This window comes from Bubalus bubalis, chromosome 8, assembly GCF_019923935.1.
Source record: "Bubalus bubalis isolate 160015118507 breed Murrah chromosome 8, NDDB_SH_1, whole genome shotgun sequence".
NCBI lineage: Eukaryota > Metazoa > Chordata > Mammalia > Artiodactyla > Bovidae > Bubalus > Bubalus bubalis.
The window spans coordinates 88,716,423-88,740,082 of record NC_059164.1 but is presented as its reverse complement, the minus strand read 5'-3'; the positions used below and the strand labels follow the sequence as shown (position 1 = coordinate 88,740,082).

At 35.5% G+C, this 23,660-nt stretch overlaps 1 protein-coding gene across 8 annotated transcripts in view; it reads left to right on the top strand.

Annotated features, from left to right (window-relative positions):
• The first annotated feature begins 2,005 nt into the window (after positions 1-2,005).
• The window catches only part of POT1 (protection of telomeres 1), a 97,824-nt gene continuing 76,169 nt past the window's right edge, over positions 2,006-23,660 (top strand). Inside the window, exons 1-5 of one of the 8 annotated variants that reach the window (XM_044946838.2) lie at positions 2,006-2,452; positions 3,289-3,421; positions 5,749-5,821; positions 9,264-9,355; positions 20,683-20,796. In XM_044946838.2, coding sequence (XP_044802773.2) covers positions 2,316-2,452; positions 3,289-3,421; positions 5,749-5,821; positions 9,264-9,355; positions 20,683-20,796 — 549 coding nt within the window. In that variant the 5' untranslated portion in view covers positions 2,006-2,315. Of the gene's footprint in view, positions 2,484-3,236; positions 3,422-5,748; positions 5,822-9,263; positions 9,356-20,682; positions 20,797-23,660 lie in introns of those variants that run through there. The other 7 variants (XM_044946837.2, XM_044946839.2, XM_044946840.2 and 4 more) reach the window with 7 other exon arrangements.

The window sequence follows — 23,660 nt, the reverse complement described above, 5'->3', positions numbered from 1 at the left end:
TATTTGATACAAATGAACTTACTAAACAGAGACTCATAGATTTAAAGAATGAACTTGTGGTTGCAGGGAGGAGGATGGAGGGAAGGGATAGGTAGAGAGTTTGGGATGAAGTACACACTGATGAAAGTGAAACAGGAGAGTGAAAAAGTTGGCTTAAAGCTCAACATTCAGAAAATGAAGATCATAGCATCACTTCATGGGAAATAGATGGGGAAACAGTGGAAACAGTATCAGACTTTATTTTGGGGGGCTTCAAAATCACTGCAGATTGTGACTGCAGCCATGAAATTAAAAGACACTTACTCCTTGGAAGAAAAGTTATGACTTTTAGATAGCATATTGAACCTAGATAGCATATTGAAAAGCAGAGACATTACATTGCCTACAAAGGTTCGTGTAGTCAAGGCTATGGTTTTCCAGTGGTCATGTATGGATGTGAGAGTTGGTCTGTGAAGAAAGCTGAGCACCGAAGAATTGATGCTTTTGATCTGTGGTGTTGGAAAAGACTCTTGAGAGTCCCTTGGACTGCAGGGAGATCCAACCAGTCTGTTCTAAAGGAGATCAGTCCTGGGTGTTCTTTGGAAGGAATGATGCTAAAGCTGAAACTCCAGTACTTTGGCCACCTCCATGCGAAGAGTTGACTCATTGGAAAAGACTCTGATGCTGGGAGGGATTGGGGGCAGGAGGAGAAGGGGACGACAGAGGATGAGATGGCTGTATGGCATCACTGACTCAATGGACGTGCGTTTGAGTGAACTCCGGGAGTTGGTGATGGACAGGGAGGCCTGGCGTGCTGTGATTCATGGGGTCACAAAGAGTCGGACATGACTGAGCGACTGAACTGAACTGAACACACTGCTATATTTCAAACAGATAACCAACAAGGACCTGTTGTATAGCACATGGAACTCTGCTCAATGTTATGTGAAGCCTGGATAGGAAAGGAGTTTGGGGGTGAACAAATAGGTTTATATGTATGGCTGAGTCCCTTCACTGTTCACCTGAAACTAATCACAACATTGTTTATTAATTGACTATACTCCAATATAAAATAAGGTTAAAAGAAGACTCAATGAAAAGCCATGAACTCTTTGCTTATTAAAACTCTCCTACCTCTCTTTCCCCCTCTATACCAGCTTTCTTCTTCCCTTTCCAGTCCTTTTCTTGTATGTTTCCTCGTGGTTGCAAACCTTGAGTTGCCACGTTCTACTGATCCCAAATAAACACATCCTTGTTGGAGAATTATCTGGTAGTCTTACTTGTTTCAGATCAACACAGAGAATAAGAAGGAAAAGTTGAAAATAGGTTGAGAAAAGATGTGTAATTGACCCCTTGGATAGTTTTCCTCAAATAACCAGCTGCAGAGCTCAAATTGTTATCACAATATGAATACACAATATGAATACAGGGATGGCAGAGAAAGGGAAGATGGACTAACACATGTGCTTCCTGCTGAAAAAAAATTTTTTTCTTCAAATATGTTAGCTATTTCTTCCTGCAAATATATATGTACAGCAGATGTTTCAGTCCAAATAGCATTGGAAATATTTATATGGATATTTATTTCATTCTAGTTTTGCACTGGGTGGTTTCACTTAAATGACTGGAGGGCGGAATCAAAAATAAGCAGAAGATTCACATTTAACAGCATCTCATTAATTACGGTGGCTCAGTGGTAAAGAACTCAAATGCCAATGCAGGGGAGGCAGGTTTGATCCCCGGGAGGGGAAGATTCCCCTGGCAAAGGAAACCGGCAACCCACTCTAATATTCTTACCTGGGAAATCCGACAGACAGAGGAGCCTGGCCAGCTACCATGGGGTCGCAAAAGAGTCTGACAAGACTTAGCAACTAAACAGCTCATTAATTATAGCATAAAATGATAGTCCTATAAATCATTGAAGTGGTTAATCAAATCTGAAAAGTAGCATTCCTTCTTGCTAGATTTATTTCACTGTAAAAACTGCGCTAGAGCTTTTGCCTTTAGGGGAAGACAACTGGGAACTAAAATAAGGGCCCTGTCCCCAGGAGCTTCCAAATCTACCAAACCCGCCTAGGTCTGCGAAAGGCTTTTCATTGGTTATTGGATTTAGGAAATGCGTAGCACCGCCTCTCCTCCCTCTGCCACCCGCCGGAGAGACTGCTCGAAATTGGCGGGAGCTGCCCTAAGTGGATCCGCGGGAATTCGGGGCGCGGGAGTAGTGCAGCCGCCACCCTCCCCGCCACGCGCTGGATCCTCTCTAGCTATTCCGGGAAACTTCCAGGGCATTTTAGGCCTAGACACCATCTCGCAGTTCGTCCTCCAAAGGCCAGAGAATGAGCCGCTCGTATGCCCTAGCTGTCGTGTACGCATGCGTAGGACTGGGTTGCTGCCGTGCGTGTGACGTCACGAGCGCGCCCGTCCGAACGCTTCCTAGTTTCTCTTTTAAGAGAGCGGGTCAGTCAATTTCCAAGTAAGTTTGGAGATCTTGACGTGGTTACGAGGTGAGTCGGGACCTGAACCGGTATTATGAAGAGCCTGGTTTAGTTTAGATCAACATTTGGAGGAGTTATTGCAGGGAAAATCTTCATACTTGTCTTTCTCGTGAGCTTACTTGTGTTGAGCATTTTAGCGTTTTGTGAGCAGCTGACTTCAGTTAATCCAGGTCTCTGCCCTCAGACGGTCATCTGGCTTGGAGAAGCTTGGTGCGCACACACTAAAACTAAATGTCGATACTAGTGCGTGTCCCAGGCAATAAGTTTGGGGAAAAAAAAGAATCTGAAAATGCGCAAGTTAACAGCAGTTCAATGGTTTCTTTCGACTGCATAGGGGCTGGAGGGAGGAGGCAACAGATATATTTTGGAGTCATAAACTTTTGGGGCACAGTTTACCTACACAGTGTTACAACTGCCAAAGGAATTTAAAAACAAGCGCAAAACTTTTCAACCTCCTTTCCCTTCGTCAATAGTTTGTACCTTTTAAAGCACAGTGGTAAAGGCGGTTGTTGGTGCCCTTTTCACAGATCCTAAAGCTGAATTATACAAGTAGTTCTTAAAATACAAGACTAATAGAAAATGGTTAAGTTTGAATGCCTTAGGAGGATGTGTGTATTGATCATCGTAATAAAATTACAGAATAATTCACCCGTCCTTCTCCCGCAACAGTGATGACTAACTAAAAACGAAAAGCAAATCAAAGAAGCTTAAAGCAAATTATTTACTACATTTTGGATAAAATACTGGTTTTTGTGTTTTCAGCAGTAAGTTATCAACTTCCCTAACTGAATTTGCTTTCCATCACACTATGAAGCAGATCTGATATGCCACTTGAATTAATAAAAGAAGTCAATGGAGTGCCTGAAGTTGATCTGCTAAATAAATTACACAAAGTAGATATCAGATCCCTACAGCCAGGTTGTGATTATGACAAGAAATATATCCAGGTAAGAATTGACACAACTCAGAATAATTACTGTTTTTTTTCTGAAGTTGGATTGTCAAGTGCCTTGGTGTAGTTTTTATTTGAACTTATCCTGATGTGAGCAACTGAACTTCTTGGATGCAGAGGTTAACAGTTTTTATCAAATTAAGGAAATTATTGACTTATGTTTCTTGGATTTTTTTTTTTTCTTGCATATTACTACTCTTTTTTTTCTGGATGTCACTTACATGTATGTATGGTTGCATGTTGGGTTCTTTGATATTGTCCTTCTGGTCTGTCAGGTACTGTTTGTCTTTCTTCAGTACTGTTTTGTTTTGTGTTTTCGCTGAGGATTTCAGATTTTGGAATTTCTATTGATTTTGTCTTTTAAGTTCCTGAACTTTTGGGGGGGTTATATCCAATATTTTTTACTTTTTTAAATTTTTAAATTTTAGTTGTATATTTAATTTTGGGTCAAAGTTAAGAGTGATGGGAAGCAGGTAAAGGGCTTACTGACAAAATGTGTCATATAGTAAAAGAGAAATGATGTCACTTTTCAGTTTTACCCGGTAATCAATATTCTTCATGTAGACATTTGTTATCTTCCATTTTTTTTGTTTTCCATTTTCCTGATATTTTCTGTCATATGAAATAAAGTTCTATGTATTACAGCTGGTCTTCTCTACTTCATTGTATTTAAATTCCTAATCAAATGTTTTTAGTATTTGCAAACTCACTTCACATTTGGTTGATTAGGATAATGCTTCTTGCATCAGTTCAGTTCAGTCGCTCAGTTGTGTCTGACTCTTTGCAATCCCATGAAGCCAGGCCTCCCTGTCCATCACCAACTCCCGGAGTTGACCCAAACTCATGTCCATCGAGTCAGTGATGCCATCCAGCCATCTCATCCTCTGTGGTCCCCTTCTCCTCCTGCCCCCAATCCCTCCCAGCATCGGAGTCTTTTCCAATGAGTCAGCTCTTCGCATGAGGTGGCCAAAGTACTGGAGTTTCAGCTTTAGCATCATTCCTTCCAAAGAACACCCAGAACTGATCTTTAGAATGGACTGGTTGGATCTCCCTGAAGTCCAAGGGACTCTCAAGAGTCTTCTCCAACACCATAGATCAAAAGCATCAATTCTTGGGCGCTCAGCCTTCTTCACAGTCCAATTCTCACATCCATACATGACCACTGGAAAAACCATAGCCTTGATTAGACAGACCTTTGTTGGCAAAGTAATGTCTCTGTTTTTGAATCGAGGGATTGGGGGCAGGAGGAGAAGGGGACCACAGAGGATGAGATGGCTGGATGGCATCACTGACTCGATGGACATGAGTTTGGGTCAACTCCGGGAGTTGGTGATGGACAGGGAGGCCTGGCTTCATGGGATTGCAAAGAGTCAGACACAACTGAGCGACTGAACTGAACTGATGCAAGAAAAGTCATAACTTTTCTTCCAAGGAGTAAGCGTCTTTTAATGTCATGGCTGCAATCACCATCTACAGTGATTTTGGAGCCCCCCAAAATAAAGTCTGCCACTGTTTCCAGTATTTCCCCATCTTCTTGCATACTTGTGTTTATTAATAAAATGATTTGATTAATTTTCTTTCTGACGGATCATTAATATTATTACTGTGCTGTACCTAACTTCATCATTCTTCTCTTATTTTGTGTGTTTGATGTAGAAGAATTTAAGTGAAATATTTTAAAAATTCTAGCATTTTTATTGGTGTTATTAAGATAAACCCTTTTAGATATAAATGAAATGTCAGTTTGAATTCTTATATTCCTTTTTCTAACCTGCACATGTCTGCAGGTATCTCAACATTTCTTGACTTTTATTAAATGCATTTTGCTATGAAATTCACTGGTTTTTACTATATATAGGTCTGTGAGTTTCGACAGATGTATAAAAACGTGTAACTGCAACCATAATCAAGCTGTAGAACAGGCTTTCACTCCCCCCAAATTTTATAGTCAGCTGCTACCTTAATTTCAATCCATGGCAACCACTTTTGACCAGTTTTGCAACTGAACTGAACTGTATGTAGCTTTTTTCTTTTAAAGTATCAATATTATATGTTACACGTATCAGTATGTAGCCTTTTGATTGTGGCTTCTTTTCACTACTTGCAATTCTTCAAGTTGTTACGTTTATCGATAGTATTACATTTTATTGATTGCTGAAATTCCACCACAGTCTGTTTATAACATTCCCCTGTGCAGCAGTACTTGGATTCTTTCCAGTATTTTGTAATGATGAATAAAGTAGCCTTAAAAATTTATTCCAATTTTAATTATGTTATTACAGTCTCTTGGATTTATGTGTAACTATTTTTCTTTCACTTCAGGGAAAACTCTCACTTATCTCTTCTTTAATTTGTGGTGAAAACAGAAGAGCTGTTTTAAAGATTGGACTTCAAGGTAAATGACAAGACCATTTCTGCTTAACTTTTTGCTTATAATCTAGAAATGGGTAACTTTATGTATACATACACATATAATCATTTTTAGTATGAACCACAGAAATCATTTTTAGTATGAACATCTATGGAGTGAAAATTTATTCTTTTACTCTAGCATCAAATATATGGAATGAAAAGTTATTCTTTTCCTCTCTAAATCTTTTCCTTCAAAGTCTGTCCACTCCCTACTCCCCCATGGCTTCTGTTTTGCTTCAGATTCCTTTAATGTGCTACCCAGATATTACAATGGCTAACTCATCTCCCTATTTTCTAGTTTCATGAATGTGACCCAAACAGCAAATTGTAAGATAATGCTATTTTCAGCATGTTATTTCTTTCCTAGGTGTTACGTGAGCTAATTCTTCTCCCTAGACCCTTAAATAATCTTGGTAAGAGTTTAGAATACTTGGAGACCAAAGTAAATCTCATCTGAAGTCTGAAATTAGTTGAATGAATGAAGAATGGTCTACAGCAGGGAATGGGAAATAAACTTGGAAGTATATTTCCAAAACTATTGGAAACCATATACATAACAGACACTGTTCTAGGTACAGCAATGTAGCTAGCAATATAACAATGACCAAAACAAGGTTCTTGCATTCATGGAGTTTACATTGTAGGGGAATAAGTAAATTCAGCAAATAATTGTACAAGGTAATAATTGACAGAAATTTGGTTTGAAGAAAAATAGAGCAGGATGTGGTGGCATGCCTGATGTATTATCCTTTTATATATTCCTAGGTTTGATTTGCTAATGTTTTGTTAAGAATTTTTGCATTTAAATTTATGAAAAATATGGTAGGAATCTGTCTTTTCCTGTAGTGATTTTGATTGGTTTTGATATTGGGGTAATGCTGTTCTTAGTGAAGAGTTGTTTATGGTCCCTCCTTTCCTATTTTCTGGAAGACTTTACCTGGAATTGTTTATTTTTTCCTTAAATGTTTGTAGTATTCACTGGTGAAACCACTTGTATATGGAGATTTTTTCAGTAGGAAGATTTAACTCTAAGTTCAGTCCCTTTAATTGACATAGGGCTGTTGAAATTATCTCTTTCTTTCTTGAGTAAGCATTGGTAGATTGTGTTTCTAAAGGAATTTATCCAGGTCATCTTGCTTGTCAATATGTTGGTGTAAAGTCATTCATAAAATACTTTTTATATGCTTTTATTGTGGGTAGGATCTGTAATGATGATGTATTTCATTGATTTGGTAATTCATGACTTCTGTCTCTCTCTCTCTTACTTTTTTCCTGATTGTTCTGGCTGTAGATTTATTTTATTGATTTTTAAAATCAGCTTTTGTATTAATTGATTTTGATTTTTCTGTTTTCCTATTTTCACTAACATTTCTTTTCTGTTAACCTGCTGTTAACTTTGGTCATTGTATGGTTAGCTTCTAATATTCTATTTTTCAACTCTTTAAGTTCCTGTTTAGTTTTTTTCATGTCTCTCAGTTCTCCTCACCTATTGTCTTCTACTTTCTTGAACATGCAATTTTAATAACTGTTTCAAAATCTTCTATGTCAATGCTATTATCACTGTTATTTCTGAGTTATTTTCTATTGACCCCCCCCAACCCCCCACCCTGTATCCTTCCTACCCCAGTTCTTATGTATTTTTCCTTTCTACATTGTTGGTAGTTTTTTTAACTGAATGCTGGACATTCAGAATTTTAAATTATCAAATATTGGATTTATTTGTAATTCTTTAAATATTATTTGTCTTCAGTTTGGAATACTGTAAATTCTCTTGGAATCAATTTGATTAACTTTGTTAGGATGGGTCTAGAGCAGCGTTTATGTCGGGACTAATTTGTCCTGATAACCAAGGAAGTGCCCTTCTGACAAGTTTACCACGTGCTTTGTGTGTGAAGATTCCACTCTGGAGCCAGAGCAGTTCACAGCGCTGTGTGAGTCTCAGAATTATTCTGCCTCTTTCTTTCAAGTGGTTCTAATTCCTTTCTGGGATTCTTTCCTCCTGTGCTTTTGGAGATCAGTACTCAGCCAAAGACCCAAAGGCACTCATCTCCAGAGCACTTGTCTATGCTGCTGTCTTCCTTTCAGCAACATGTCGCACAAATTCTATCCACTTTGCTGTCCTCAAATCTGAACTCTTCTGAATTCAGTGAGGCTGCTGGGCTTTCTTTAGATTTTACCTCCATTTTCTGTTGCCTAGAATCTCCAGGAAATAAACTAGGGCTCTGGCTTTGCTTTCCTTCTCAAAGAGAATAGTTTCCTGCACTTCCTGTTGTCCAGTGTCTGCAAACTGTTGTGTGTGTGTGTGTATATATGTATATATATAGTTGTTGTTTTTGTTAGTTTCTTTAAGGACAGAACAAATCCAGTTCCCATTACTTTGTCATGGCCAGAAATAGACATCTGACAGGGCATTTACTATATTAAAGAAGTAAGTTATATCTTGATTAGAAGCCATTGTATTTTTGTTTTTGAGAACATTAGTGTTTCAATTTATATATCTACTTATTTTGAGGAATTGGATGACAGAAGTGAGTGAAAGGAGGTAATAGGCAGATGTGTGATAGTTTTTTCATTGCTGGTGATAGAGTAGCAGATTTAAGAGTTACAAGTTACACTGAAAGTTTTGGAAAGATGTTTCATGTACTTCATAGATGCATGAAAGTCTGATATGAGAGCAGTTGGAGTAATTGAATCTTTGAAAGCTGGTATTAATGAGACCTCTCTCAGATGTTACAGTAATTGAATGTTAGCATTTGGCCTTGCTTCAGTGGTTCTAGGAGGTGACCTCTGGAGAACAAAGATTATGGAGAGTCTTCCCCAAAGCCGAGAAATTTCCAAGTGAGATTCCTCGTAGCATATCTGTTTCTTCTTTTCCAAATAATTCTTATTGTCAAAATCACAAAAAGCTCAGTTTTTACACACACACTGCTCTTTTACTCTTCAATGTATGGGTGCTGCAGAGAACTCACTTGTCTAGATTAAAACTTAAAGTTCTAATAATTATATATTACCAGAAGTTCAGTAAAAATAAAGTATTTGGAGAGTGATGTTATACAGTATAAAAATGGAATTATTTTTATTTGGTTCTTATTCAGTACCTTATTCAGTTCTTTTGATGGTAACCATGGGAAAATGAAAGTGATCATTATGTGATGTTAATGTGGTATTTACAGAAATTTGTAAAGCATATTATAGTTGAAACTGTTATAATTTTGCTTTTAATGCCCAGTAGCATTCTGTACATTATTTTTGCAGTTCTTAAGGTGATAGAGTAAACTAAAAGTGAATTATAAGCATTTTAATTACTCTTCTTCATAATTTTATTTTGAAGTAACTATAGGTTTTAGAATTTAGTTGTCAGCAATTTTTTTGTGTCTATAAAAGTTCTGTATCTGAAGTGTTTTTCTGTGTGTGTTTCTCTATAGAACAAGATAATTCGAATTCAGAGATCAGCAAGATCAATATATTATTTTTTGGAAGCTTAGCAAAGGACTGTGCTAAAGTTTTCTATGAAGGGGTAAAATATTTTTATATTACTATATCTCTTTAGAAATAGAATTATTGATCATGCTGTATGTATCCTACAAGCCATTTTTTAGAAATTCATTGTAGATTTGCAGATATATGAAAAATTATACTTTTTTAAAAAGCAACATCCTTAAAATTGAACACTCCAAAGATATTAGTGAAACTTATCATTGACAGAAAAAGGGACAATTTTTCCTCTCACTTAAGTTTAATTTTCAATATTCAATAGACTGTCTTAAAGATAGGTACATTTTCTCTTACTTAAAAATAATCCTTACTAACTAAAAAATAATATGAGCTAAAGTCTATATGAGTATGTCCATAATATTTTCTATAATTATTATAAAATAAATGCCTGCTAAAATCCCCAAAAAGATGATACCAAACCAAACCCAGCAGTGTATTAAAAGGAGAGTAAACACCATGACCAAAGGGATTTATCCCAGAAATTATGTTTGGTTCAATGTAAGAAAATCATTATACTACATTGTATTACATTGTAATAGCATCACTGACTAGATGGATATGAATTTGGGCAAACTCCAGGACGTAGTGGAGGATAGAGAAGCCTGAGTGCTGTAGTCCATAGGGTCTCAGAATTGAACAAATTTAGCTACTGAACAACAACAAAATACATCACATTAATAATAGAACAAAGGGATAAAAAACACAAATGATTATCTTAATTGCAGGAAAGGTATTTGAAAAATTCTACATACTTTTGTAGTCAGAACACTCAGAAAAATCAAAGGGAACATTGTAACATAATAAAAGTCAATTATGAAAAACCTATAGCTAACATACTCAATTGTGAAAGACCGAAAGCTTTCCTCATAAGCCAGGAACATGAAAAGGATGCTTGCTTTCACCACTGCTATTCAGCCTTGTACTAGAACTTCTAGCCAGAGTAATCAAATAAGAAGAAAAGAAAAGACATCTAATTTGTAAAAGAAGAAGTAAAATTATCTCTCTTCTCAGAGTAGGAAGTCAAGACATACCTGGAATAACAGGCAAGTTTGGCTTTGGAGTACAAAATGAAGTGGGGCAAAGGCTAACAAGAGTTTGGCCAAGAGAACACACTGCTCATAGCAAACACCCTGTTCCAACACACAAGAGACGGTTCTACACATGGGCATCACCAGATGGTTATTACCGAAATCAGATTGAATATATTCTTTGCAGCTGAAGATGGAGAAGCTCTGTACAGTCAGCGAAAGCAAGACTGGAAGCTGACTGTGGCTCAGATCATGAACTCCTTATTGCAAAATTCAGACTTAAATTGAAGAAAGTAAGCCATTCAGGTATGACCTAAATCAAATCCCTTATGATTAAACAGTGAAAGTGACAAATAGATTCAAGGGATTAGACCTGATAGGGTGCCTGAAGAAATATGGACAGAGGTTCATAACATTGTACAGGATGTGGTGACCAAAACCATTCCCAAGAAAAAGAAATGCAAAATGGTTGTCTGAGCAGGCCTTACAAATAGCTGAGAAAAGAAGAGAAGTGAAAGGAAATGGAGAAAAGGAAAGATATACCTATCTGAATGCAGAGTTCCAAAGAATAGCCAGGAGAAATAAAGCCTTCTTAAGTGAACAATGCAAAGAAATAGAGGAAAACAATAGAAACCAGAAGACTAGATCAGTTTTCATTCCAATCCCAAAAAGGGGCAATGCCCATGAATGTTCAAGCTACTGCACAATTGCACTCATTTCACATGCTGTCAAAATAATGCTCAAAATCCTTCAAGCTACGCTTTAACAGTAAGTACGTGAATGAAGAACTTTCCGATGTTCAAGCCGGATTTAGAAAAGGCTGAGGAACCAGAGATCAAATTGCCAACATCCATTGGATCATAGAAAAAGCAAGGATATTCCAGAAAAACATCTGCTTCATTGACTGTGCTAAAGCCTTTGATTGTGTGGATCACAACAAACTGGAAAATTCTTAAAGAGAGGAGAAAACCAGATAACTTCACCTGCCTCCTGAGAAAACTTTATGCAGGTCAATAATCAATAGTTAGAACCAAAAGTGGAACAACAAACTGGTTCCAAATTGGGAAAAGAGTATGTCAGGGCTGTATATTGTCACCCTGCTTATTTAACTTCTATTACATCATGTGAAATGCCAGGCTAGATGAAGCACAAGCTGGAATCAGGATTACCATGGGAAATATCAGTAACCTCAGGTATGCAAATGACACCACTCTAATGGTAGAAAGCGAAGAGGGACTAAGGAACATTTTGATGGAGGTGAAAGAGGAGAGTGAAAAAGCTGGATTAAAACTAAATATTCAAAAAATGAAGACCATAATATCTGGTCCCATCATTTCATGGCAAATAGATGGGGAAGCAATGGAAACAGTGACGGACTTTATTTTCTTGGGCTTGAAAATTACTGCAGACACTGACTGCAGCGATGAAATTAAAAAAGATGCTTGCTCCTTGGAAGAAAAGCTATGACAAACCTAGACAGCATATTAAATAACAGACATCACTTTGCTGACAAAGGTCCATATATAATCAAAGCTATGGTTTTTCACTAGTCATGTATGGATGTGAGAGTTGGACCATAAAGAAGGCTGAGCACTGAAGAATTGATGCTTTAAAACTGTGGTGCCGGAGAAGACCCTTGAGAGTCCTTTGAACAGCAAGGAGATCACACCAATCAATCCTATAGGAAATCAACTCTGAATATTCATTGCATGGATTGACGCTGAAGCTTCAGTACTTCAGCTACCTGATGTGAAGAGCCAACTAATTGGAAAAGACCCTGATGCTGGGAAAGATTGAGGGCAAGAGAAGAGGGTGATAGAGGATAAGATGGTTGGATGGCATCCTTGACTCAATGAACATGAGCTTGAACAAACTCAGGGAGAAAATGAAGGATAGGGAAGCCTGGCATGCTGCAGTCTGTGGGGTCGCAGAGTCAGAAATGACTGAGCGACTGAACAAGTCTTCTCAGATGACCTGATCCAATATATATAAAATCTTTAAAAATCAAAAAAAAAAAAAAAAAAAAAAAAAGCTGAGAGGGCTAATATATGAATTTAGAAATGTTGTAGGGTACAAGATAGACACACCAAAAACAGTTCTACCATCCAATAGATCTGTTTGCTATGCTGGAAATGTTCTAGATCTGTGTTCTCAATATGGTAGCTACTTGTCTTATTTGGCCAATGAGCACTTAAAATATGGCTTGAGGAACTGAATTTTAAACTTTGTATCATTTTAATTAAATAGCCACATATGGTTAGTTTTTACTGTATTGGACAGCACATCTACAGAAATTACTCTCTGGTGTATACTACAGATTTTTTTTCTGCATGTGTATTAAAATGATTTAAAATTGTTTTTTAATAAGAATCATATGACATCTTTGATGTTAATTAGTGATTCTCTGGATATTTGTAGAACCAGTTTTGGCAATTAACTAATATTGAAGCATATAGCTATAAAAATTACTGAGTCATAGATGTCTCCAGATAAATTGTTTAGTATTAGAAAGTACTTCTAAAATGATGCTACAGAAATATTAGATATATGGTTGATTTAAGGTTGTTACTAACAAGTAAATGATACGGGGAAAAACAATGGTTTCTGCAAAACAACAAAGTCAGATGAGATTGTCTGTACTCTGTCTCTTTTTTTATTTACATTCATTTAGGTTCAGTAAACATTTATTAAGGGCTGACATTTTGCTTGACTTTGTGCTAGGCTCTAAAGAAACCAAAATGAATAAGAGACAGTGCTTGACCTTATGGTGTCCACTCTCTCTAGTCTATTGGAAATCTTTAATGGTGGTGACTGCAATAGAACTGGGGTAGCAACCTCAATAAACTGGGCATGAATCTGCCTGGAGGATTTGGGGAAAAACATCAAACAGTAGGCACAGAATTTTTAGTGGAACATTTTACCTGTTAGTCTTTAAAATTTTTATTATGAAAAATTTCAAACACATGTATAAGTGGTAAGAATTGAATAAATACTGTCCATATTCTGAACATCTAACTTCAGCAGTAATCAGTATTTAGGCTCTTATTTCATCCATTTCATCTACTCATTTTACTGCCACAGATTATTTTGAGGCAAATAGCAGGAGTTATATAATTTAAACCCTAAAAATTTCAGCATATAAAAGAGAAAGCGTCCTAAAATTATGTATATATGTATATGTATGTATGTGTTTATGTGTATACACAAATGAATACATACACAATATAATTAAACTACTGAAATGTTAACATCAACTTTTATAAATCATGACATCATCGGCGCAGTCATGTATATACACACAGACACACACACACATCTATGTATATTTCTCTTTTCCTATGTATTTGTATACATGCATAAGCACAATTTCATCATTATGCCTACAATAATTTATATATATATATAAAATATCAAGTCTGTTCCAGTTTCCCTGGTTATCTCCCAGATTATTTTTCAATTTATTTTCTTCTACCAGGAAGAGATTTAAGGTAGAGGAATCAGTGAGAGCTTAACAGTAATTCAGAAACTGTAAAGATGAAAACTAATAAGGCACTTGTTGACTTGACATAGAATTGATTAGTTGTATACGTGTTTTGTGTTTGGAGTTTGGAGACTGACGTGAGAAAACATTGCTACTATTTGTGTCAGAGAATGTTTTGCCTATGTTCTCTTCTTGCTAAGTTTCTGTGAAGAGGTGGTAAATGAGTTAATTTTTTTCCTTAATTTTTAATTGGAACAAAGAAAAGAACGTAGTCATTTATTTTTTCCTCAGTGAACAGTTATTATTCAATCAGTGGTGTATCTTAAAATCTTACTTTAAAACTTGAGGAAAGCAAATAGTTGCCATGCAGTTCATGTTATAAAACTCCTAGGATAGTTCATTAGGCTGTTTTCTCTCACAATAGTAACCAGAGTGACTTTTGATGCAATTTAAACATCTTTGATTGTGATATAGTTTTAACAGTTGGTATGGCACTGTGAAGTTCTGGAGGCAAGTATACTAAAAAAAATGTACCACCTGACAGCCTTATCAGGAAAGTAGACTAGGAAATAAAAGTTTATAAAGCTAGTGTATCACACACACAATTAAATCTGCTTGAGGTTGTTTAGGTAGGGTAAAAATCAGTATCTCTGTATAGCTATTTTAATGAGGCACTTCTATGACTGGCTCCAGTAGAGGCCTGTTCTTACTGTTATTCCTTATTAGTATTCTTGCCCTTAAAGGCATGATGTTATTTCAGCTTTGTTTAAATAATTAATATTTATGATGACAATTCTGAATTACTAAGAATTCAGTGTTTCATAAGACACCAAATCATGTCTTTTTTTAAGAAAGATATTCTTCAGAAATGATGAGAGGGAGAGAGAGGGGAATGAAAGTGAGAATACTTAGTAGGTGTTTAACAGGGAAAGTTTCACTCCCATCACTTACTCCCATTATTAGATAATACCACTGCTATGCCATTTTTTTGGTATCCTTCCAGTGTTATATATGTATGTATATATGTATACTTACATATGTATGTGTATATATATGTATATGTAAACTCATATGTGCGTTATCAAATGACATCATACTATCCATGTTTTGTAAATTGCTTTATTTCACAACATATCTTGAACATCTTAGAGAAGTGTTTTAAAAAATAAATACATGGTATTGAATATTAGGGATCTATTTGCTTATATTTTAAATACATTTTTATCTTTATCTTTAAAATTCTTGTATTTATTCTTATTTGAAAAGCAATATAAAAAGTTTATAATAAAATGAATTAGCATGTATGCATTCTATAAAACATGTGTGATATATTAGATATTAGTATTTTTCCTAACTGATATGAAAGGTGTTTTCTGCTATTGAAATATATTTTAAGTAGGTATTCATTAAAATAGGATAGAACTACACAACTAATTCGGAGAAGGCAATGGCACCCCGCTCCAGTACTCTTGCCTGGAAAATCCCATGGATGGAGGAGCCTGGAAGGCTGCAGTCCATGGGGTCGCTGAGGGTCAGACATGACTTCACTTTCACTTTTCACTTTCATGCGTTGGAGAAGGAAATGGCAACCCACTCCAGTGTTCTTGCCTGGAGAATCCCAGGGATGGGGCATCCTGGTGGGCTGCCGTCTATGGGGTTGCAGAAAGTTGGACACGACTGAAGTGACTCAGCAGTGGTAGCATACAACTAATTAGTACTTGTCTGGTAACAGGATATTGATAATGGTAAGTCAAAGTTTCTCCTTTTTAAAATATAATGGTGAGAAGATTGAGGTCACAATTTAGTTTAAATTCTTTCTGCATTTAAAATCATGAATGCTAATCATCTAAGAGGTCTAATTAGGCTATTTATTTTAGAGTTTTTAGTGTCTAGGGTAAAGATTGTTGCAAATCAAAGGTAAAACTTTTTGCATAAAAGGATCAACTTTATACTACAGTTCTTATACCATTCTTCGTCACTTGTTTTCTTAAGCTTAGCTCTGTGTTTAAGTACAGCAGTCCTAAAACATGTTTGCTAGATTAATGGCACATTTGCAAGAGTACGAATGCTCTGATTGAAACTCCATTCATCTGAGGCATTTTTTTCAGTTTTAGCTTTCGTTTAAAGAAAGTTTTAACATTAATATGTAGATATAAAATACAACTTTTTCAAAGTACTTAAAAATTTTTTTTCAAAGATCTTACCACAAAACTGACAAAATTATAGACGTTTGTTAATATATTTTTTTTCCACCCCTGTAAGATTTAGTTTTGAAAGGGCAGGTAGAGTAGTACCTGGAAATCAGAGATCTGGATTCTTGTCTTGTTCTACAATAATTAGCTGTATGTGACCACAGACTGCTCATTTATCCTCTCTGGCCCTTATTTTCTTATCTGAAAAGTGAAGATGTACTTGATTATATGATTTCTAAGGTCCTTTGCAATTCTAAAATGCCAGGTTTCTATGAAGTAAGTTTTGTGGTAGTTGTATAGTTTATGTTAAGATTTAATGAAGGTTTATTTTATATAATATGTGTGTATGTTTCATGTGTATATTCATATGTTTCAGTGTTCATTGAGTTGTCTGAAGATTTGTTGAATGTTTTTTGTCTTCTATGCTTGATGTCTGAAAAATCTTCACTGATTAAGACAGTTATGAACCTTGCCATCATGCAGTAATTTTCAGTGGAGAAAAGTGGAATTAAACAACTATTATGTAATTAATTATTTTATCCAGATGTGATGTGTACTGAGAAGATTGAGTAACAGAATAAGAAAAATCGCAGGAAGAATGAGCACAGGGGTACTAGGAGAGTAGATCATCCCTGCATGAGGACCCTGGAATGCTCAGGAATTATGGGAAGGCAGAATTCCATAGTTAGTCACACAAAATATGACTGTTGGACTGTGGTGGGGGTATCAGATCATAAAATGATTTGAGACCACTTAAAGATTTTGCTTTTCATGCTAATATTGCATGTATTACTTCCAATTATGTCCTTGGTGTTACACGATCCAATAGATGCTAGTAATACCCATGAAATACATTTCTTATGTTAGAGAAATATTTTCTGTCAGTCACTGTACTATCAGTGACATCAGGTGCCTGACTTATCCCTGTACCCTTTCACTCTTTAGCAGTGTTCTAAGGTGTAATAACCTAACAATATTTGCAAGTTCCGTATAGTAAAAATTACTTTAGTGCTTGGTAAAGTCAGATAAATCTTTCTTTTTGGATTATCAGTTGCTTCATATTTTCTCTGCCCTTTTCCTGCTCAGTCATGAGAAATTTTAATGTATTATCCATTAAAATTAGCAAATTAATACACTAGTTTTGTGATTTACATGTTTGATATCTATTGATTTGCTTCCTATTGCACCACTGATTGTGTTCATCATTAGGAAATATTAGCATGTAAAAACCATGTTTGTTTATATGCAAGTAAGTTGCCTGATTTTTTTTTTTCTTTTTAATTGTTCATTTTTAAAGAATACTTATGTTAAAAAGATGTGTCCTGATTTCATTATCTCGGAGACTGATTTGTGGTTATAAATATTTATTTTGACTAAACTAAAAATTGTTTAATGACGAGGACTCAGTCTAAGGCACTGTAACAAAAGGGAAATGACCCCTTTGTGATTCCTGAGTATTCTGAGTTAGTTCAAAGATTTCATTTCATGTTTTTTCACTTTTATAACATTGATGCAATGATAGCGATTAAAACCTTATCATTTTTAGTAGCACAGTTATACCTCTCAGGCTGATTTCCTATTTCTGGTTTCAGTAGACTGAGATAGGTACCCAACTCTGATATATCAGAATACTGTAGTCTCACTACTAAACTGTGTATTTCCCATTCTTGTTTGAATGGCTTCAGTATGCTCTTCTCAGAAACTTAGAACAATGTATATTAAATCTCATTTTCAACTTAGTCTAGTGAATGTTTATACAAACTAAAACAGCCTATTGTATATTTATCTTTCTTATCCTCTGTGTATTTGAATTAATTTGAGAGCCATTATGATTAATAAATCATTAAATATGAATCCTAGGCCACTTATTTTTCTCTTTGTGAAGTTCAATATTTCTGTTTTTACCAGTACTGATTAATTTATTCAGCACATATTTATTGACCACTGATTATGAACAGCAACTTCCACCAGTCACTTGTATGAGATAGCCATATGGATAAGACATTCCTCGTCCCAAGGATCTGACAGAGTTTTAAGGGCAGAAAAATATTAAGAAAGTTTATAAATAACACAGAATATAAAAAAATATTAAAATGATGTATAGGAGAGTATAGAAGAAGAAAGAATTATTTTTCCTTCTCCCTTCTTTGGGATACAATCTAAGATAAACCTCACAGGGAAGAAACATTTACAGCCTAGATTTTCAAAGATAGATAGGATCAGATATGTGCAGAAGAGAAAAATGCTATTTATTATTAGTGGGGGCTCAGAATATTCCAAAAATGTATGTGGAAAAGCACTAGATATTTAAGAGAATATGATTTATGCAGTATTGAATGGCAGTATCTGGAGATAAAACAGGCAAATTCAGTTGGGATGAGATCACCAAGCCCCTTCAGTGCAATTTATATGTGTAAATTAAACAAATTCATGTTTATAGGGCTTCCTGCGTGGCTCAGCAGTAAAGAACCTGTCTGCAATTCAGGAGATGTGGGTTTGATCCCGGGAGGATCTCCTGAAAGAAGGAATGGCAACCCGCTCCAGTATTCTTGCCTGGAGAATCCCAATGACAGAGGAGATTGGTGTGTTACAGTCCATGGGTCGTAAAGAGTCTGACACGACTAAAGCGACTGAACACATGACACACATGTTTATAATATAAATATATATATATATAGGGGAGAGATAAATTGGGAGATTGGGATGGACATATACACATTGCTGTATGTAAAATAGATAACTTTAAGGACCTACTGTATAGCACAGCACTCTGTATAGCACTCAGGACTCTGTAATGTGATATATGGTAAAATAGCCCCAAAAGAGGGAATATATGTATATGTATAACAGATTAACTTTGCTGTACACCTGAAACTAATACATTGTAAATCAACTATACTCCAATGAAAATTAAAAATAAAAAAAAAATGTACAATAAATTAGACATGTTATTTTTCCTTTCTTAGATTATTTTTGGTAATTTCCATTTTGTTGATTATATGCTAGAAAAGTGGTAACTTTTTTGAGTTGTGTTTCTAATGTTAAAATAGAATACACTTGGAAAAAGTTTTATTATGAATACTTATGTCCTGCTTTTAATAATTTATCTCTTTATTTAAAATTTTTTGCCATCATAAAAGAAATATTTATTCTTTAAAAGTTTAGTTTACCCAGAAAAATAGAAAAATGTGCATCTCTACCCCTAACACTCATTTAGTATATATCTTTATGTTTAAGACATTTTAAAGTAAGATAGAAAATAACATGAGATAGTTTATTTTTTGTATTTTGAAGAGAATGTAGAACTGACAAACCAGTGACTTCCCTACTTCTGTTTATTTTCTTGTGTTAGTTTGATTAAACAACTTCACATCTTTGACTAAAATATTAAGTTTTCATTTAAATCAGAGTATACTGTTCTTAGGTACATTGGAAAAAATTTCATATTTTTTAGTTATAAAAGTAATTTATTCCTGAAGGAGTCTTTAGAGCTCCCTAAAACAGGATAATGGAAAATCTTCAGTGGGAAGGAAAATTTTCTCCCATTTAACTATAGCATTAGCAGCACAGACACAATTATGTTTTCAGTCTCACTTGAAGAAAATAAAATGGAGAAATTCGCACAGCTAAAATATCTAGAAAGAGCCAGAGATTTTAGAAAGACATTTTATGATCCTTCCTTTGATTCATGGATAGTTTATGGAGGGCCTACTTTGTGCCAAGCCCTCTAAATACAAAGCAGAATAAGACACCACTTTGTCTTCAAGGTGCTCATGGCCCAGTTAATGGATCTAAATAGAGAATCCTGGGAATTGACACTATACGCTTGCAAATAAAAAATCAGTAATGCAGAAGACTTCTTTTTGGTAGAGATTAAAATTATCGAAGGAAACTGCCTAATGCTCAATGATTTCTATATATCTTAAGGTTTTGGTGTTAAAATTAGAAGAGTAAGGTAAGAAAATATATACATATATTTTTATAATAGAGCAAGACAAAATACATTAAATATGGATGTTCCACTATTTGGGAAATAAAACAGGGAGATTTAACTAAAAAATGAGAGAGGCAGGAATAAATCGAGATTGACTTATTACTATTATAAACCTGAGTGGAAAGAAGATATCTTTGTTCTTATTAGTATATAAATGGAAATTTCTTATTAATGTCTTCTACCTTGTATCTTTATACAAGTTAGTTTTATAACAGTATGGAGTTTTTGCACTAATGACATGTGTTTCTCCATGTAGTCTCTCTTGCAATTTAGTTTCATTTAATATCCATTCTTAGTACTGTTGGCTCATCTCTATCTCTTCATTGTATTTATGTAAGTTTATGCACATAAAGTGAGATAAACATTCATTTTTGTTGCTCTATTTGATAAATAAAAATCTCTACGTAATTTAATTAGTGTTTTCCTGGTCCATTAAGAGAGGCATTGTACTTGTCTATGCCTACATTACTGATACCCATTTTTGTAGGAGATGGTATTCTAAATCTTAGAGTCAGAAAACATGAAGTAAGTTTAGGGAAACATGTTTTCCATTTTACAGAAATGATTTCCTCTTTTACATAGTAATAATCAAAATCTATGTGGCTTTCAGAATTATGTTATATTGATGGTTTTAAATTATTTTATTCTATATAGGACACCATTGCAGTGGCTGGATTTGTTGTTTTGTCAGCATCTTCATCTCCAAGCAGGGATGGTAAACATTGCTTATTTTTGAAAGCATCTGAGAACTTCAAATCAACTGTTTATGTAAGTGTGCAACTTTTTTAGTCTAATCATTTTATGATTTTAATGAGCTAAAGTGATGGAAAAGAAGTATTTCTGTACATCTGCAGATAAACTATTTTGTCTGATTGAATTATTATAATTAAATATTTTAAGTTTAGAAAATAGAAATCCGTTTCTTAGCTTTATGTTTAGAGTGACGCCATTTCTAAACATGAGAATGACGCCATTTCTAAACATGAGAAGGACACCATTTCTAAACATGAGAATGACGTCATTTCTAAACATGAGAATGATGTCATTTCTAAACAGTAGAATGATGTCATTTCTAAACATAATATCCCTTAAAGATATGTAATTTGTTAATGAAATTCTTAAAACTTCACAGGCACTTTAAACCTGATCCTATTCTTTGCAATTGTACTGTCATCCTCTTTTGATGGTCTGCTTGATTTTGCCTTAAATTAATCAGATGCCCTTTTTAGATAAAACTGATTTCCTCCTGTTGTTGTTGTTCAGTCGCTGAATCTTGTCCAACTCTTTGCAACCCTATGGACTGCAGCACTCCAGTCTCCTCCTTTCTCTAGTGTCTCGCAGAGTTTGCCTCTTCTTTTGCCTTCAATCTTTCCTGGAATCAAGATCTTTTCCAATGAGCTTCCTGATCTTCACATCAGGTGATCACAGCTTCAGTATCAACTTTTCCAATGAATATTCAGGATTGATTTCCTTTAGGATTACCTGGTTTGATGTCCTTGCTATCCAAGGGACTCTGGACAGTCTTCTCCAGCACCACAGTTCAAAATCATCAATTCTTTGGTGCTTAACCTTTTTTATGGTCCAATTCTCATATCCATATATGACTGCTGGTAAAACCATAGCTTTGACTAAACAGACCTCTGTTGGCAAAGTGATGTCTCTGCTTTTTAATACACTATCTAGGTTTGTCATAGCTTTCCTTCCAAGGAGCAAGCATCTTTTAATTTTGTGGCTACAGTCACCATCCGCAGTGATTTTGTAGCCCAAGAAAATAAGATCTGTCACTACTTCCACTTTTTCCCCTTCTGTTAGATTGGTTCAAAAGTAATTGCAGTTTTGGACTGTGAATTTTAAATCATAATAACTAGACTCAAACACATCTTTATTAATCAAAATAGGAATAATTACAATCAACATATTTTTGCCAATAAGAAATAAGTCTCTTTATTCCTGTAGCATAAAAATCTGTGCTTCAGGATTCGATGAACTCTTGGAAAGCATTTTCTGCCTCCTGCTCATTGTGGAAGCATTTTCCTGCAAAAAGTTGTCGAGATGCTTGAAGAAGTGGTAGTCAGTTGGATATGGCAGATGAGGCAAAGCTTCATAGCTTTGTTTTGTTTGTTGAACAAACAAAAGTTTGTTCAACTTTTGAAGTGCTGGTGCAGTCAGGTATTGTGGAGAAGAATTGGAACCTTTCTGTTGAGCAGTGCTGGCTGTAGGCTTTGCAGTTTTTCATGCATCTCATGGATTGGCTGAACATACTTCTCAGTTGTAATGGTTTTGCTGGGATTCAGAAAGCTGTAGTGGATCAGACCAGCAGCAGACCACCAAACAGTGACCACAACCTTTTTTTGGTGCAAGTTTGGCTGTGGTAAGTGCTTTGGAGTTTCTTGGTCCAATCACAGAGCTGCTCATCACTGGTCGTCATATAAAATCCACTTTTCGTTACACGTCACAATCCAATTAAAACATGGTTCATTGTTATTGTGTCGAATAGGAGAAAATGACACTTCAAAACAATGATCTTTTTGATTTTTCATTCAGCTCATAAGGCACCCCTTATTGATCTTTTTCACCTTTCCAATTTACTTCAAAGGCCAAATGACTGTAGCATGAACAACATTGAGTTCTTTGACAATTTCTTGTGTAGTTATAAGAGGATCAGCTTCTATGATTGCTCTCAGTTGTCAACTTCTGACCGCTAGCCTCTATGCTCCTCATCATCAAGGCTCTTGTCTCCTTTGCAAAACTTATTGAACCACTGCTAACATATTGCACTGTTTGTTAGCAGTTAGCAGTTCCTAGGCCAAATGTGTTGTTGATGTTGAAAGTTGTCTCCTCTGCTTTGTGACCCATTTTGAACTCGAATAAAAAAGTTGCTTGAATTTTTCTTTTTGTCTAACATTATTTCTATATTCTAAAATAAATATAAAATAAATACCAAATAATAAGTCATTAGCAAAACCACAGTTAAAAATGCACATTAAAATGATGTATGACACAAACACATTTATTTAATAATGTATTCCAGTATCAAACAGCAAAAATCAGCAATGCAAAACTGCAATTACTTTTGCACCAACCTAATATTTGCCATCAAGTGATGGGACCAGATGCCATGATCTTAGATTTTTGAATTTTGAGTTTCAAGCTAGCTTTTTCACTCTCCACTTTTATCCTTACCTAGCGGCAATGGCACCCCACTCCAGTACTCTTGCCTGGAAAATCCCATGGACGGAGGAGCCTGGTAGGCTGCAGTCCATGGGGTCGCTAAGAGTCGAACACGCCTGAGCGACTTCACTTTAACTTTTCACTTTCATGCATTGGAGAAGGAAATGGCAACCCACGCCAGTGTTCTTGCCTGGAGAATCCCAGGGATGGAGGAGCCTGGTGGGCTGCCACCTATGGGATCGCACAGAGTTGGACATGACTGAAGTGACTTAGCAGCAGCAGCAGAAGCGGGGCTTTAGTTTCTCTTTGCTTTCTGCCACTAGAGTGGTATCATCTGCATATCTGAGGTTGTTGATATTTTTCCTGGTTGATATTTCCTCCTGTTTCATTCTTTATGATCATCCTCTCCCTCTCTCTTTACCCCCCACCCCATAAACACACACACACACACACAAAGGTGT